Source organism: Rhinatrema bivittatum, chromosome 1 (assembly GCF_901001135.1).
Source record: "Rhinatrema bivittatum chromosome 1, aRhiBiv1.1, whole genome shotgun sequence".
In the NCBI taxonomy this organism is placed as follows: Eukaryota; Metazoa; Chordata; class Amphibia; order Gymnophiona; family Rhinatrematidae; genus Rhinatrema; species Rhinatrema bivittatum.
In genome coordinates, this window is record NC_042615.1 from 209,844,672 (window position 1) to 209,859,895 (window position 15,224).

A 15,224-nucleotide genomic window follows, 5' to 3' on the forward strand; every position below is an offset into this window, starting at 1 on the left:
AAGGGCAGGGAGAAGGGAAGGGGGGAGCAGGGAGGGGGATCCGGCGGGGCACCAATGGGAGGCGGCGAAATTCAAAAGCTGTCCTCCCATTGGTGCATCGCTGGATATAAAAAGGACAGAGCAGGAGCGCACAGCAGTGGAAACCAGGCAGCGGAGCAAGCGGAGGGTTCTTTGCTTCCCGCCCTCCCTCCCTTGCATGTTGAGGTGTTTGGAATGTATTGTGGTGCTTGTCGCAGTCGGAGGCGGAAAACCCGAGCCATATGCTGTATTGTGTATTGGAATTATGTTATGGACTGTTTAGAGGTGGGGGAGGAATGCCCGTGTAACTTGGTGCCGTTACATGGGAAGGCCAAAGAGCAAGGGGGGGGCCGATGCTCAGGCCGCAATGCTTACCCTCGCCGATGCCGTGGCGGGGTAAGTGGGGGGGGGGGCAGGATGCTGGCTTACCACCGGGCCGCGGTGGTAAGCGAAGAAGAGGAGGCGGCCAAGGAGGGGGAAAGGGGGGCGCGATTATTTGAAAGCCTGTTAAGTTAGCGGCTCGGGTTAGGTTAATAAACTGCGGCCTTTTTGTTAATACCATACAGTTGTCAGTTGTGTTTATTGCAAGGGGGGGAGAGGGAAGAAATGCGGATGCCGGAGCAAGGTCTCGCGTCCCTATGTTAGATTATTTAGCCAGTGCATTTTTGGGTTTTGGCACACAAGAATAGTGTGGGAATATTGGGGACTTTTTTTTGGCTATCATTAGTTAAGTGATTTTATAATCAGCATGCTTCATTATTTTGTGAGCCAACACTCAGTAGATCCAAATCTGTTAGCAACCCTAAATTACAGACAGTACCATTCTCAGAATTCTTGAAAGAGTATTTTCGGTAATGGTTCGGAATTCATTGGATAAGGGACTCAAAAGAGAAGGGGAATATACATTTTTTTTTTTTAGAAAGAAACTCAAAAAAGATATTTTTAAGAGTGTTTGGAAGTTGATTTTATGTTTGTATGATGTTTTCATGTTTTGGAGCTTTTATTATGTATGTTCATGTGTGATTTTGCTAGATGTAGCAGAATATAACTGCAACACATAAATAAAATAAAAATCTTTTGCATGTGTTTTATTGCATAGGCCCCTTGTAGTTGATTTCCTTCTACTTCAAAGCTGCGGAATTTAGTTAAGGCAAAATATGAGCTTAATTGAATTTTCATTGTACAAAATGTAAGTAATTTGTAAGTGGGAACAAAAGCAACTGTGTGCGGGCTCCTTTGTTTTTTTGGAAACAGCAGTTTCCTCTTGCTTCTTTGTACTTCCAACTCAGTCATTACAAGGATTAGAATCTAATTCCATAATCTTTCATTTGCAAGTACCAATGGATTTTTCTCTTATTTTATATCCCCTGACCCCCAATATACCTAGTCTAGGCAATGCAGTGACAGTCTTGTGCTGGGGACCATGCTAAAGAGTTCTTCTGGAAGTCAATTGTGGACCCTGAGTTTAGTCCTCTGTAAACATTACCCTTCACGCCATCCATCCACCCATCCCCCTGAGTACTGCCTCTATAGCATGCTGAGATCCCAGTAATTAAGGAAATGAAGTAATACAGTCAAATTGTTGGCAGAAAGAATTATTTAAGACTAGGGGATGCACCCCCATTCACTCACCAACCCTGCCAGTGGGCTCTCCGCCCTAGGTTCCATGTTTGTGCCTATGTGGAAAATGCAAGGAATGGCTGTCTGGAGTAAGTGACTTTAATGAAAGGATAGGTGGAGAGAGAACTACAGAATTCTTAACCCTGCCTCTCCTGTTTTCTTCCCTTGACTAAATGTGTGTGGATGTTAAGGGAACCCCCAAAAAAGAGAGTGCTAATTGCATGGTAACTTAAAAAAGCATGTTTTATGACTGCATGACATGAACATGTACCTTATAGGTGCCTTGTACTTGTTCAGTTGGGGCGGTGGAATGGGGAAAGATGTCTGGGGGGGGGGAGGGGCCTGGGTCAGAAAGCTTGCAGGGGATGTTTGATGATGGGGGTGCAAGTGGTGGAGTTGATATAGGTGATGTGTTGTGGAGGCTTAATGTGTGTGTGAGGAGTGTGTGTGTACTTTCTCTCCCTTGCACTTTCTACATTTCCCACCTACCCTCCATCTGACCAGTCCTCAAATCATGATTGGACAGAAAGTGGTAGATTTTAAAAGGAACACATGCACGGCCATGTATGTGCGGTTCCCGGCGCATACATGGACGTGCTGATTTTATAACATGCGCGCATTTGCGGGCGGCGCACACAAGGGGGTGAATTTTAGTAAATTATGAACGGCGACGCAATTGGGCTTTCCCCAGTTCCCTCCCAGTCTGCGCCAATTAAGAAGTGGACTGGGAGGGAACTTTCCTATCCCTAACCCTACTCTTCCTCCCTCTTCCCCTTTCCACCCCATCCCCTAACCTAACCCTAACTATCCCCATTTCTTTTTTTGTTTATTTATTTACTGCTCCGTCGGAACAGAAGCAAATTCTGCACGCCAGCTGGCTGCCAGCGCGTGCTTCCCCGGAACAGCAGCTAATGGCCGCTTTCCCGCCAGCTTCCGTCCTGCCCCACCCCTCCCTGCCCAGACCACGCCCCCAGCCCGCCCCTTTTCAGGGCCAGGCACTTGTGCGCATACCGGGAATTACGCGCATGGCCAGGCCCTTTTTAAAATGCGCAAGCAATGCCAGGCCACGTGCCTAAGTCCTGATTTTTACGCACACGGTCCTTAAAAAATTTGCCCGATAGGGTTTCTAGCAGTACAGAGGTGAAAGTCTTTAGAAGTTTGGATTGATTCATCCTTATCATTCCGAAAGCATATTATTAACAGAATTTAAGGATTATTGTTCAAGCTCTCATTTCGACTCGTATTGACTAATATAACTCCTCATTGATAGGGCTCCCCAAAGTACATGCACATAGACTCCAATTAGTGCAAAATGGAGCAGCCTGTTTAATTACAGGAATGAAGCCCTGGAAAAACATCAAATCCATATTGAAATAACTGCATTGGCTTCCTATATCTAAGCAAACAGCCTCTAAGATTCTGTGCTTGATTTTTCACATGGTACATAACATGGCCCCTTGCCCAATGTCTGGGGGTAAATTTATTTGCATGCCTAAAAGTAGAATATATAATAGCAATTTTCAAAAGTCCACATATGTGCAGAGAACCCAGTTTTAAACACATAAATCCTTTTGAAAATTATTCCCTTTTGAGGTGAATTTAAAAAGCCTGGCAATTGCCAAAAGCAGCTTACAAGTACCTGTCGAATTTTAAAAGCCGCCTGGATATATGCGTATCTCCCACAATGTGCACAATTCGCTTAGAATAAAAAAGGGCGTGGTGTGGGTGAGGTGTGAGTGTTCCGGGGTGGGGCCAAGAGATGTGCATGTAAATACTTATGCACCCAGGTCTAGTGCTATATAAATTTACTTCCACTATGGCGGAGATGTAAGTTTAAAAAACAAAAAAAAATCCATTCATGGGGAGTTTAAAGGGTCTGGCGTAACTGGAGGGAGTGCAGGCTATTCAACCAGGAGGCATTGGAGGACCTAGCTCTACACTGGGTGCACTGGTAAACGAACTGGTGAAATTGGTCAAAGACGTACAAAAAACAAATTTGCCTACTTGCAAAATTAGGTGCACACATATGCACGCCAATGCTATTTTATAACATACGACATAACTTTTTATCAGCCATCCTGGTCTTTATGGTCATCCCAACAAAACCCTCTTGAGATCCCTGTTTTCAGATTAGATGAAACTAAGAAAAATACTTTTCTTTGTGCAGGACCCCATTTTTGGAATTTATTACCATTGTCGATAGGGAGGATAACTTTCCAACAGCTCTGCAGAACCTCATATACAAGCATATATGGTCACGCAGAGATCTACTACAGTATTTTATATCCTGTGCATATCATGTAAGCAAAGGTTTAAAAATGCACGAACTAACATAATAATGTATAGTAACATAGTAATAATGACAGAAAGGACCGAATGGTCCATTCTGTCTACCCATCAAGCTTCTTATGTTAGTATCTGCCGTGCCATGCAACTGATGCTTCATGCAGTTATCCCCAGGCCTTATGATAACCCATAAAAAATTTACTGCTCACGCTGAGGTAGATTTTAAAAACATACACACGCACGTACTTTTGTTCGCGCACAAGGCGCGAACAAAAGTACGCTGGATTTTATAAGTTACGCACGTAGCCTGCGTATCTTATAAAATCCGGGGTCGGCGCGCACAAGGGGGTGCACATTTGTGCAACTTGCGCGCGCCGAGCCCTGCGCGCGCTGCCCATTCCCTCCGAGGCCGCTCCAAAATCGGAGCAGCCTCGGAGGGAACTTTTTCCTACCCCCCCCCCCGATCTTCCCTTCCCCTACCTAACCCACCCCCGGCCCTATCTAGACCCCCCTACCTTTATCGGAGAAGTTACTACTGCCTCCGGGCAGTAGTAACTTACATGCGCCGGCACGGCAGGCCCTAACAAGGCCACGCCCCCGGACCGCCCACACACTCCGGACACGCCCCGATCCCTAACCGCGCCCCTGTCCACGCCCCCGCCCGCCCCTTTTTGCAAGCCCCGGGACTTACGTGCATCCCGGGGCTTGCGTGCGCTGCCAAGCCTATGAAAAATAGGCTCAGCATGCGCAGGGGGGTTTGGGGTGGGTTTTTGGGGGGTACGCGCGTATCTTACGCGCGTACCCCTTTGAAAATCTACCCCAATAGTTTTACTGGTTGATGAGCCTTCTTGAAAATTTAGACAATGGTGCTTGATGTGCTATGCTTTATGGACTTGGCTGTAGAAGCAGTCCTGTGCTTTTTCCCTTCTGTATGCATATCAGTACTCCTGACTGTAAAAGTCAGGACCTGTGTTGCTTGTCATATGAATCCAATTCTTCCCCCCCCCCCACCCCCCACTGTCAAAGAAGGGAGTGATGTTGCAGTTGCATCAAAAGCATCAAGGCTTATCGGTTAAGGGTAGTAATTGCTGCTCTTTGCAGCTAACCCTCATGCTTATCAGTTCCTCAGACCATAAAAGTCATGGCCCTCGTTGGTTGTTGTCTAAATCTGATTCCCCTTTTCTCCAGCCGCTGAAGCGAAGAGCAATGATGTAGTTGCATCAAAAGCATCAAGGTTTATTGTTTAATGGTAGTAACCACTGCACCAGTAATCCATGCACCCTTTTCTTCATTTCCATCCTCTAGCCTTTAGGGATCCACAGAGTTTATCCCAGTCCCCTTTAAATTATTTCACTGTTTTCGTCTTCACCACCTCCTCCAGAAGGGCATTCCAAATGTAGGGGGCTGAAGGCTTCAACCTACACCTGGAATGCCCTTCTGGAGGAGGTGGTGAAGACGAAAACAGTCCTCTTTTCTGACGGTAACACAGGCATCCACTCCCTTCTCTGTGAAGAAATATTTCCTGATGGTTCTGAGTCCCCCCCCGTCCCCCCCCGGAGTTTCATTTCATGACCCCTAGATCTACAGTTTCCTTTTCAATGTAAAAACTTTGAAGATCATGATCCATTAAAACTTTTCAGGTATCTGAAGATCTTTATCAAATCTCCCCTGCACCTCCTCTCTTCCAGGGTATACATATTGAGATCCTTCAGCCTCTCCTCAAAAGATTTCCAATACTGACCCCATTCCTTTTGGTTGCCCTTCTCTGGACTGCCTCCATATTGTCTCTATCCTTTTTGAGATTCGGTATCCAGAACCGAACACAGTAATCCAGGTGAGGCCTCACCAAGGACGTGTACAAGGGCATTATCACTTCCTTTTTTTCTTACTTGTTATTCCTCTCTTTATGCAGCCCAGCATTCTTCTGGCTTTAGCTATCACCTTGTCACATTACTTCCCCATCTTCAGATCGCCAGACACTATTACCCCAAACTCCCTCTCTTGGTCCGTGCACATCAGTTTTTCACCCTCCATCAGATACACCTCTTTTGGATTACCGCACTCCAGATTTATGACTTGCACTTCTTAGCATTGAATCCCAACTGCCAAATTTTTGACCACTCTTCAAGCTTTCTTAAATCACTTTTCATGCTGTCTACTCCTTCAGATATGTCCACTCTGTTCCAGAACTTAATATCATCTGCAAATAGACAAACTTTAACTTCTATCCGCTCCACAATGTCGCTCACAAGGATATTGATCAGAACCGGTCTCAATACCAATCCTTATGTCACTCCACTTAACATGGTCTCTTCACAGTAGGTTCCATTTACCATTACACACTATCTCCTATCAGTCAACCAATTTGTAATCCATGCCACCACCTTGGCGTTCACTACCAAGCTTTTCATTTTATTCACAAGCCTCCTATGTGAGATCATATCAAAAGTTTTGATTAAATCAAAGCGGATCACATTGAGCGCTCTTTCATGATCCGATTCTCTAGTCACCCAATCAAATAAATCAATCAGATTTGACTGATAGGACCTTCCCCTGGTGAATCCATGCTGCCTCGGGTACAGCAAGCACCTTGATTTTAGATAGTTCACCATCCCTTTCCTTCAGCAGCATCTCCATTAATTTTTCCACCATTGATGTGAGGCTTGTAGTTTCTAGCTTCCTCTCTGCTACCACTTTTGTGAAGTGGGAACACCACAGCTCTTCTCCAATCCCCTGGCAACACTCCCATTTCCAGGGATCTATTGAACAGATCCTTCAGCGGACCCACCAGCACATCTTTGAGCTCCCTCAGTATCTTGGGGTGTACCTTATCCATTCCCATATTCTTGTCCACTTTCAGTTTTCCTAGCTCTTCCCATACATTCTCTTCTGTAAAAAGAGTTTTATCTACCCCATCCCCATCTACAGTCTTGTCAACCAGCAAATGTCCTTCTCCAGGGTCTTCTTTAGTGAACACTGAGCTGAATTATTTGTTTAATTTTTCTTCCATTTCCTTGTCTCTCTCCATATATTGCTCTTTGTCAGTGTTCAATTTCACTATACAATTTCTGGCCTCCCTTCCTTCTCTGATATATCTGAAAAATGTTTTGCATCTTGCTTTACCTCTTTTGCGATCTTTAATTCCACTTGACCTTTTGCTTTCCAGATTTCTTTCTTCGTCTCCATCTATTTCACCAAGTATTTTTCCCTGTATTCCTCTTTTTGGGATCCTTTATATTTCTTGAACATCACTCTTTTTTGCCTGTATTTCTTCAGCCACTTCTTTTGAGAACCAGATGTTTCTTTTTCCTCTTACTTTTGTTTACTTTTCTAACATATAGGGGTAGATTTTAAAAGGTGCGCGCAGGGTAGATTTTAAAAGATGCGCGCACCGAGCCGCGCTGCTTTCCCCCGTTCCCTACCCCCCAGCCTACCTTCCCTTCCCTTCTCCTACCTCCCCCGCCCTTCCCCCCCCCCCCCCCCCCCATCTTTTCTTTTTTATTTTCTTGTTTTAAAAGTTACTTCAGCCCTGGGGCTGAAGTAAGTTGTGCGCGCTGGTTCCCCGCACAGCGGCAAATGGCCGCTATGCTGGGAGCCTCTGACCCCGCCCCCACCCCCACCTCCAGACCATCCCCCCACCCATGCCCTGCAACTTATCGCCCCCTTCCCGCCCCTTTAGTAAAGCCCTGGGACTTACATGCATCCTGGGGCTTTACGCGCGTGGCAGAGCTTTTTGAAAATAGGCCTGGTGAGCGTAACCCTTTGAAAATCCAACCCATAGATTTTTTTGCCTTTGTAATACCTCCTTTTAATTTAGCCCACAGTTGTTCTACCTCACCCGTTATCTCCCACTCTCTCTCTCTCTCTACACTTCTTGCAAATTCCATAGAAGGCATACTCTAATCCACATCCAGAGGATTAAAATTTCCAATGAACAACACATCTCCCTTCTTTTCCACCTTTTGGATGTCTTCAACCAGATTTCTGTCCAGTTCTTCTGTTTGAGCTGGAGGTCTGTAGACCCCATCAGTGTAAATGGAAACATCTTCCTCTTTTTTTTTTTTTTAGAACAGCCCATAATGCTTCTTCCCTACTCCGCATCCCTTGCATTTCAGTTGCTTGGATATTGTTTTTGACATAAAGAGCAACTCCTCCCCCTTTTCTGTCCTCTCTGTCCTTCCTTATTAAATTATAGCCAGGAATAGTTGTATCCTAATCATGAGACTCAGTGAACCAGGTCTCTATAACAACAATTATGACCAAGTCGACAACTATGTCCAAAGCCTTCAGGTCTGCAATTTTATTGCCCAGACTATGAGCATTTGTGGTCATAGCTTTCCAACTTTCCTCCCTTGGTTTGCTGCTCTTTCTAGACACTTTTTCATTTATTTCAAGCTGATTGATGTTGTTTTCTCCTCCCAATTCCTGTATTGCTTGGGGATGACATGGCAATTTTATTGGCCACTACTCACCACCCCCGCCCTCTAATTTAAATGCCTGATAATGTATGATCTGACTTTCTTGCTTAGCATCCTCTTTCCAGCAAAGGACAAATCTAGACCATCCTTATTGTAGAACATTTTACTGCTCCATATATGGACCCAGCTATCAATGTATTCTGCTTACACATGAATACCACAATGCATTGAACACATGTAGTCTTCCTATCTATTTTAGAAACATAAATGTGTATATTTTATGTGCAAAAAAATTTACAACTTGCTTGTGTAAAAATCTTAATTTATGCACGTTATATTTTTAAAACTTGCACGTCTTTGAAATTAACAGTTTTCTGATTCCTCCACTAGTTCTCCCAGTCCTTCTCCAGGTCAGATACCTTCCTAGTTCTTTATTCTCAACTCCCCCTAGTTCACCCATACCTCCCAGCCAGCCAATAATTGTCAACAGACCCATCTTAATATCAATTGCTTGAGAAAATTAGCAGGTGTAAAAATGCACAAATAAGTTACCACATGTACTTGAGTAAGTCTCTGATAAAATAGCAAAGTGTGTATGTCACTCTTGACCCCGCCCCAGAACACCCCAGATCACCCCTTTTGTATGCGTGTAGATGTGCACCCAAAAATGAAAATATGTGCATTTGCATGACATTTATAAAATAGTATGTATGCGAGTATAGGCTACTAACACTCATGCTAATTTTTACACATGAAAATGAAGCCTTAAGTTATAGGAGACTTTCCATCCTTCCGGAAAAAAATGTAAAGACTAGCTTTTTCAAAAATGCATTGATTGAATTAATTATGTTAATGTCTTGCTGTTTGATATTTATGATTTATCTTAGGTGTATTTTGTTTTTTATATAAACCACCTTGTAGCCTATTTGGAAGAGGCAATCAATAAATATGAAAATAAAATAAAATAAATGACTGTAGGAATGCAACTCTGTGTTCTTGACCATGAAATAATACATAATTGCATCACCTGTAATTTCCATTAGGAAGATGGTATATAGAGCTCACATGCAGTAGGAGGTGGGGCATTTAATTAATCTAGAGAATAGCCATTCATTAAACCATTCGCTACAATGTGCTTGAAGGGTACAAAAGTTCTATTTTTATCAAACCATGCAGAATATTTAAAATCGTGCAGGTTTCTGTAGAAAACTGCAGGTAGCCCCATGCAAAGCAAACAAATTCTCTGTGGGCTTCCACAAACTACCGGCAGAAATCTGCAACACTTTAATGATCTTCACTGCAAAAAAAGACTGGTAGCGCAAATGTTAGAACCACAGAAGACAATTACATCCCAAGATGCAATATATGAATTCTTTGTTAACAAAGATTAAATATTGACTAGCTGTCCCAATAAAACCTCACAGGTAGATTTTAAAAGCATTAGTTGTGCAAAAACGGCCCCATAAACATGTATGTGGGCTATGCGCAAGCAACGTGAATTTTAAGAAGCTGGGAAATATGCGTGTCAAGAATAAGAAGGCAGAAAAGGGATGGGGCCAAGATATAGAGGTAACTTTACTGTTGGTCCTGATGAGGTGCAAGTTTAGGCGAGAGGGATCCTGAACACAGGGAAGGGAGAGAAAGAGAGAGCACCTCTTTTAAATGGCCAATCTGACTGTATATTCCACTGTAAGAGAGGCATTTTCAACTCAGGGTGAGTTTTAGGGGATGGTGTTACATTGGTTTGCCTAGGACGCAAGGGTCTGTAGGCCTTTGTAACACTGCCCCCCCCCCCCCCCAAAACCCACTCTGATTGAAAATGCCCCTCTTACAGTGGGATGTATAGAGAGTGTCAGGTTGGCTCTTTAAAAGAGGTTCTCTTTCTCTCTCTCTCTCTTTCTCCACCCACTTGTGAGTATGCACATAAAGGCTCCAACATGTGCAATTGCACACACAATATAAAACTGAGCATACTTTTGTTATGCACACACATTTTAAACATGTACTTGCTAGTGCAAAGTTAACTATTAACCCACTATGTTCAGTATTTAGATGATATGAACACTGAAGGAAATAAATGTGATATAAATATCATACCAACAACCAAACAAAAAACATGTCACACTACAAGATGTGACAATTGTGAAAACATGTCACATCTTTATTGAAAATCTTGAATTCTATATAAAAAATCCAAACCCAATTTAACTCAAACTTATTAACACAAAAGCCCACCCAACACATGTTAAAAAATTGCTAACACAGAACCCCAACTAGGAGCAGCAGTCAATAACTGTCTTCATCAGTTAAATTTGTCCCTTCACTTACAAATTATAGTCATGTTATTTTGCCAGTATACAGTTCTTATTTCCATGGGTAGAAATAGAAACAGATGTGGCTGGCACTTTGATGTGGCAGAAACGTGATACATTACTTCTACTATCTTCCGATGGACGTTATACATATGCTTCAGTTGCATTTGCTTGGTTTGAGTTTATTAGGTTTGTTTTCAGATGCCGTTATTAAGTGTGTTTATTTTGTTAAGGTTGTGTTGTAGAGTATCGTAAGTAGTTACCTTTTAGGTCAGATTCTACTAATGAGCCTGCATGCGCAGCATTCTCTGAAGATGTTCTAAGGTCTTTTGAGACTCAATATAATGGCCACTTTGAAAGATGCTCCCGTTCCATTTAGATCACAAGAGTGTGTCATGCATATGCAGCGTCTCTAAGCCGCTTGAAGCTTTTTGGGGCTCGATACAATTTGTTATCTCAAAAGCAGTCTTTCTTTTAGCTGTATTGCATGAGGGAGTCCATACGCGCAGCATTCATTCACTCGACTATTGTCTCTACGAGTTGTTATCTTTTCGGTAAAAGGTGATGTGTTTCCTACAGTCTTTTTTGGTATCTTTTGTAATTTGTTGTAGTTTTTGTTATAAGTTCTGGGTGGCTAAGCATTTTTGCTGTATTGAAACTAATGTTAAGCTTTCTCGGAGATTGACTTATACAAACTGGATTGATAATTCCACTTAAGGTACATGAAGTGAGAAGGAATACCTATTATTTTAATCATTTGTAAGTAACTTACATTCATACCTTCATACAACTATGGGTGATTTTTTTGTGTTTCATCCATGCTTAATGGATATATAACACTCGTTTTTTGTTTAATAGAATTATGAGGCACATTGAAATCACTGGACATCCGCTGTGAAGATATGTCAAGTGGTTTATTGTCATCTTTTTTACATATGCTATTTTGAGAAATGTCTGTACTGTCAATGTAAGGTAACAAATTGTACACTAGTATGTGCTATAAGTGACTAGGTTGAAGCCTATTTTGTGGACTCTTGTAATCCTTAAACATCATTGGTTATAATTTATGCAATAATATGTTGGGTAGTGGAGATAATAGGTTGTGGTTTAGTAATGTGTCTGCAGTCACAGGTAATTACATTTTGTAATAATTATATAATCTATATGAAATTGACATATAAAAGGTAGATAGTAGTGGAGTGACAATAGGGTAGCAGTCATTTATTTTAGTGTACTCTAATATCATAATCTTTTCCATTTTTATTTTTTACAGCTACATATATTGACATCATCATGAATATTTGGATCTGGATTATAGACTAATCATACATGCATTCATAATTTGTTTCAGTATCTATCACAAATATTTGTTTTAGATTAGTGTATTCATCTGTGGAAATTTTGTAAATTTTCCCACTTGATGAAGATGGTTATTGACCGTTGAAACTAGGGTCCTAGTTGGGGTTCTGTGTTACAATTTTTTAACATGTGTTGGGTGGGCTTTTGTGTTAATGAGTTTTGAGTTAAATTAGGTTGTGGTTTTTTATATAGAATTCAAGATTTTCAATAAAGATGCAAGTAATTGTAGTGTGACATGTTTTGTTTTGTTTTTTTGTTGTCAGTATTTAGATGACCCATATATGAACAAAAGTGAGTGATCATACCTTTTTCCATAGTTCCCTTCTTTTTCTTGGACGTTCTGATCCTACTTTTCCAAAGCTTGTCTTGTAGCTATTCACATAACTGGTTGTATTCATTTTAGCTCCAGAGTTTCCATAAACAGCCCTTTCTCATAAAGTTGGGTTTTCATTTCATTGCTGGATACTTGCAGTTTATTTTCTGTTGATGTGTACATTAGCCCAACCTTCTTCTTCCAGCCTTAATATGCATCTCACAATTTCTCCAGTTGTTATTCTTTTTCAGAATATTATATATATATTTTCATTTGCTTTTCATGATATTGTCATCTTACTATAGGCAGCTCCATGAACTGCTAATTTGAGATTTCAACTTGGGCATAATTCACTTAACTTTTTAAAGAAGTTAGTTCTCTCAGCTTCATCTTGTTTTAGTACTTAGGCTCCTAAAGCTCAGAGTTTTCTGGTTTCAGGTTATACGCCATATATTTTTGCTCCCAGATTTCAATTTTCATTCCTGTTTTGTGTAGTTAGAATATCTAGAATTGTGCCAGTTTGTCAGTTTCTATATAGCCCATGTTGCCTCTTACCTAATTTCTCCTCCTCATTCTGAGACAGCCTCTCATAGTATATTCTTCACTTTCAGTATGTGTTCTAGTTTAGACAATTGTGTTTGGGCTTTTATGTTCTGTATCTTCTTTACTTGACATCACATTATCCATACAGATTACATTTCAGTCTTTCTTTTTTCTTCAAAATATTCAAGTAAAGGTACTTGAATATTTTTATCATGTTTTTGAATTGCTATAAATGTAATATTTCTTCACAGATTGTCTTCACTTGCAGGCTTCAGATATAGAATATAAGTTGAAGTTTGCTCCTGTCTTTTGGAAATTATCTCTCAGCTGATGTCCTATGTCCTGCTGATTTTCAACAATTTTCTCCTTGTGGCCTTTTGATCCTTCTTTTGGTACAGATATTGTTGTCTGTGGGCAATGCATCTTTTCCCTTCTTTTCAGCTTGTTGTTTGAGCATTCTGTTTGTCCAAGGTTATATAAGCATCTTTCCGGTCTTAAATCTCATCCAGCAACATGCTGACAGGCTCTTTCTATTCATCCCCTGCCAATTCCTTCATGCGCTCAAATTCCTCAACCTGGCCATATCTCTCTTGCAATGTTCAATCTCTTCTCTTTGGATCTGCATGAACAGGCTTTGTGCTCAGCAATTGCTCGTTCAGTTTTTTCTCAAGTTCATTTATTTTATCAGTGAACTCCTCCTCTATGATATCTTTAATATTTTGGAGACCTTCTGAGCCCTCAGTGTTCTGCTGCAGTTTCCATAAGGGATCTTATCAGCACCGCTTGCTGAATGTGAAGACTTCAGCTTCCTTACTTTGGCAAGGTTAGCTCTTACAGCAGCATGGTCAAGCACTTACGATTCATAAACTCTCTCAGCCCAGTCTTTTCTCAGAACACTGATTCTCTTCTGTTTTGTTACTTATCAATAGTTTCACAGTCACAATGTTTTTATTATTAACAATATCACTTTCAGTATCAAAATGTGTACTGGTTTCCATTGTATACAGTCTATATATTCTGTATTGTGTCTTTTTTTGTAAAGAAATTTAGCATGAAATTGAATCTTTATTTTTTACAGAAAACTATTAAAAACATTTATTCAACTTTGCTTTTGTAAAATGTAACTCACATTGTTAAATGCATGCAGAATGGAGCAAAATATTTTGGCTTTATAATAAAAGTAGTTTGGTGGAGTGTAGTTCATATAGCAACCAGTAATTGCACTTGATTTGTTTTTTTTGTTTTGTTTTGTGTTTTCCAATATCTTAATTTTTTTTATATTCTACATTTTTCATACATTTTCTTAGTGCCTTTGAGGAGCTGGTCCTTATCTGAAAATGAATCATTCCAGTCTGAAACAAAATCTTTACAAAACAACACTATTTAATTCATTTAGCCTGCATTGTGGAGAATTATGTAAACTGCTTCATGACAACATTCAGCAATTTAAAGTGCTCAAATAAACAATAACTTCTTTTGTCCTTTTGTGTTTTTGCACTTAGATTCAGCTGTTCATTCCATGAGCTCTCTTTATTCCCTGAAGAAAACATAGCAAAGGAAACTGATTAATACAGTATAATATGATAATATTTTCATCTTACAAGACCTAGATATTTGGAATACTCTCAAAATTTTTAGATCGATATTCAATGTTCTAGTGAGTGGGAAGTTAGCTGGCTAAAGTTAACTGGTTAATTTTAGTCCCTAGTTAACTTTAGTTGGATTATTCCCTGGGACTTAACCGGATAAATCTCTTGCTGATGATATTCCACAAAAGTTACCCAGCTAAAGTTATCTGGGTAACTTTGTCACTTACTGGGCTTTTGAATATTGAAAAAAAAAAAAACTAGCATAAAAAGACAGCATGCCGAACAAGTGCAATTCTCCCATACCCTACCTTAAAAAAAGATATTGATCAATCACTCCCCCCAGCGCCCAAAAGTGGCCTGTTGAAATAAATACAGGAAAATAACTCAAATAACCTGCACATATGAGATATGGATATTTTATAGAATCCACATAGCTCTACCCTGAAACATACGCACATATGTAGGCTTGCACACGGATGTATACAATGCATTGAAAGAAAGTATAGCAATGCATTGAATGCATGACTTTTCCTATCTATTTTTAAAATGTGCGCATGTATATTTTACACAAGAAAATAAAACAGGACTTATATATATCATGATATACGTGTGTAAGTAGATGTATTTTAAAACATGCACCCATCAAGGAAATTACCCGTTTTACCACCTGTTTGCCCAATCCTTCTCCAGGTCATTGATACTCTCCTGGTTCTTCAGCCTGAACTCCCCTCTGGTCACCCAGACCTGCCACCCAGTCAGTATTACA

General features: G+C 40.7%; 1 protein-coding gene across 16 annotated transcripts in view; it reads right to left on the bottom strand.

Annotated features, from left to right (window-relative positions):
* The window catches only part of JAKMIP1 (janus kinase and microtubule interacting protein 1), a 558,919-nt gene that overhangs the window by 9,573 nt on the left and 534,122 nt on the right, over positions 1 to 15,224 (bottom strand). For all 16 annotated transcript variants that reach the window (XM_029591381.1, XM_029591375.1, XM_029591329.1 and 13 more), the window contains one exon: positions 12,319 to 14,406. In XM_029591381.1, the coding sequence (XP_029447241.1) occupies positions 14,374 to 14,406 (33 nt within the window). In that variant the 3' untranslated portion in view covers positions 12,319 to 14,373. The remainder of the gene's footprint in view (positions 1 to 12,318; positions 14,407 to 15,224) is intronic.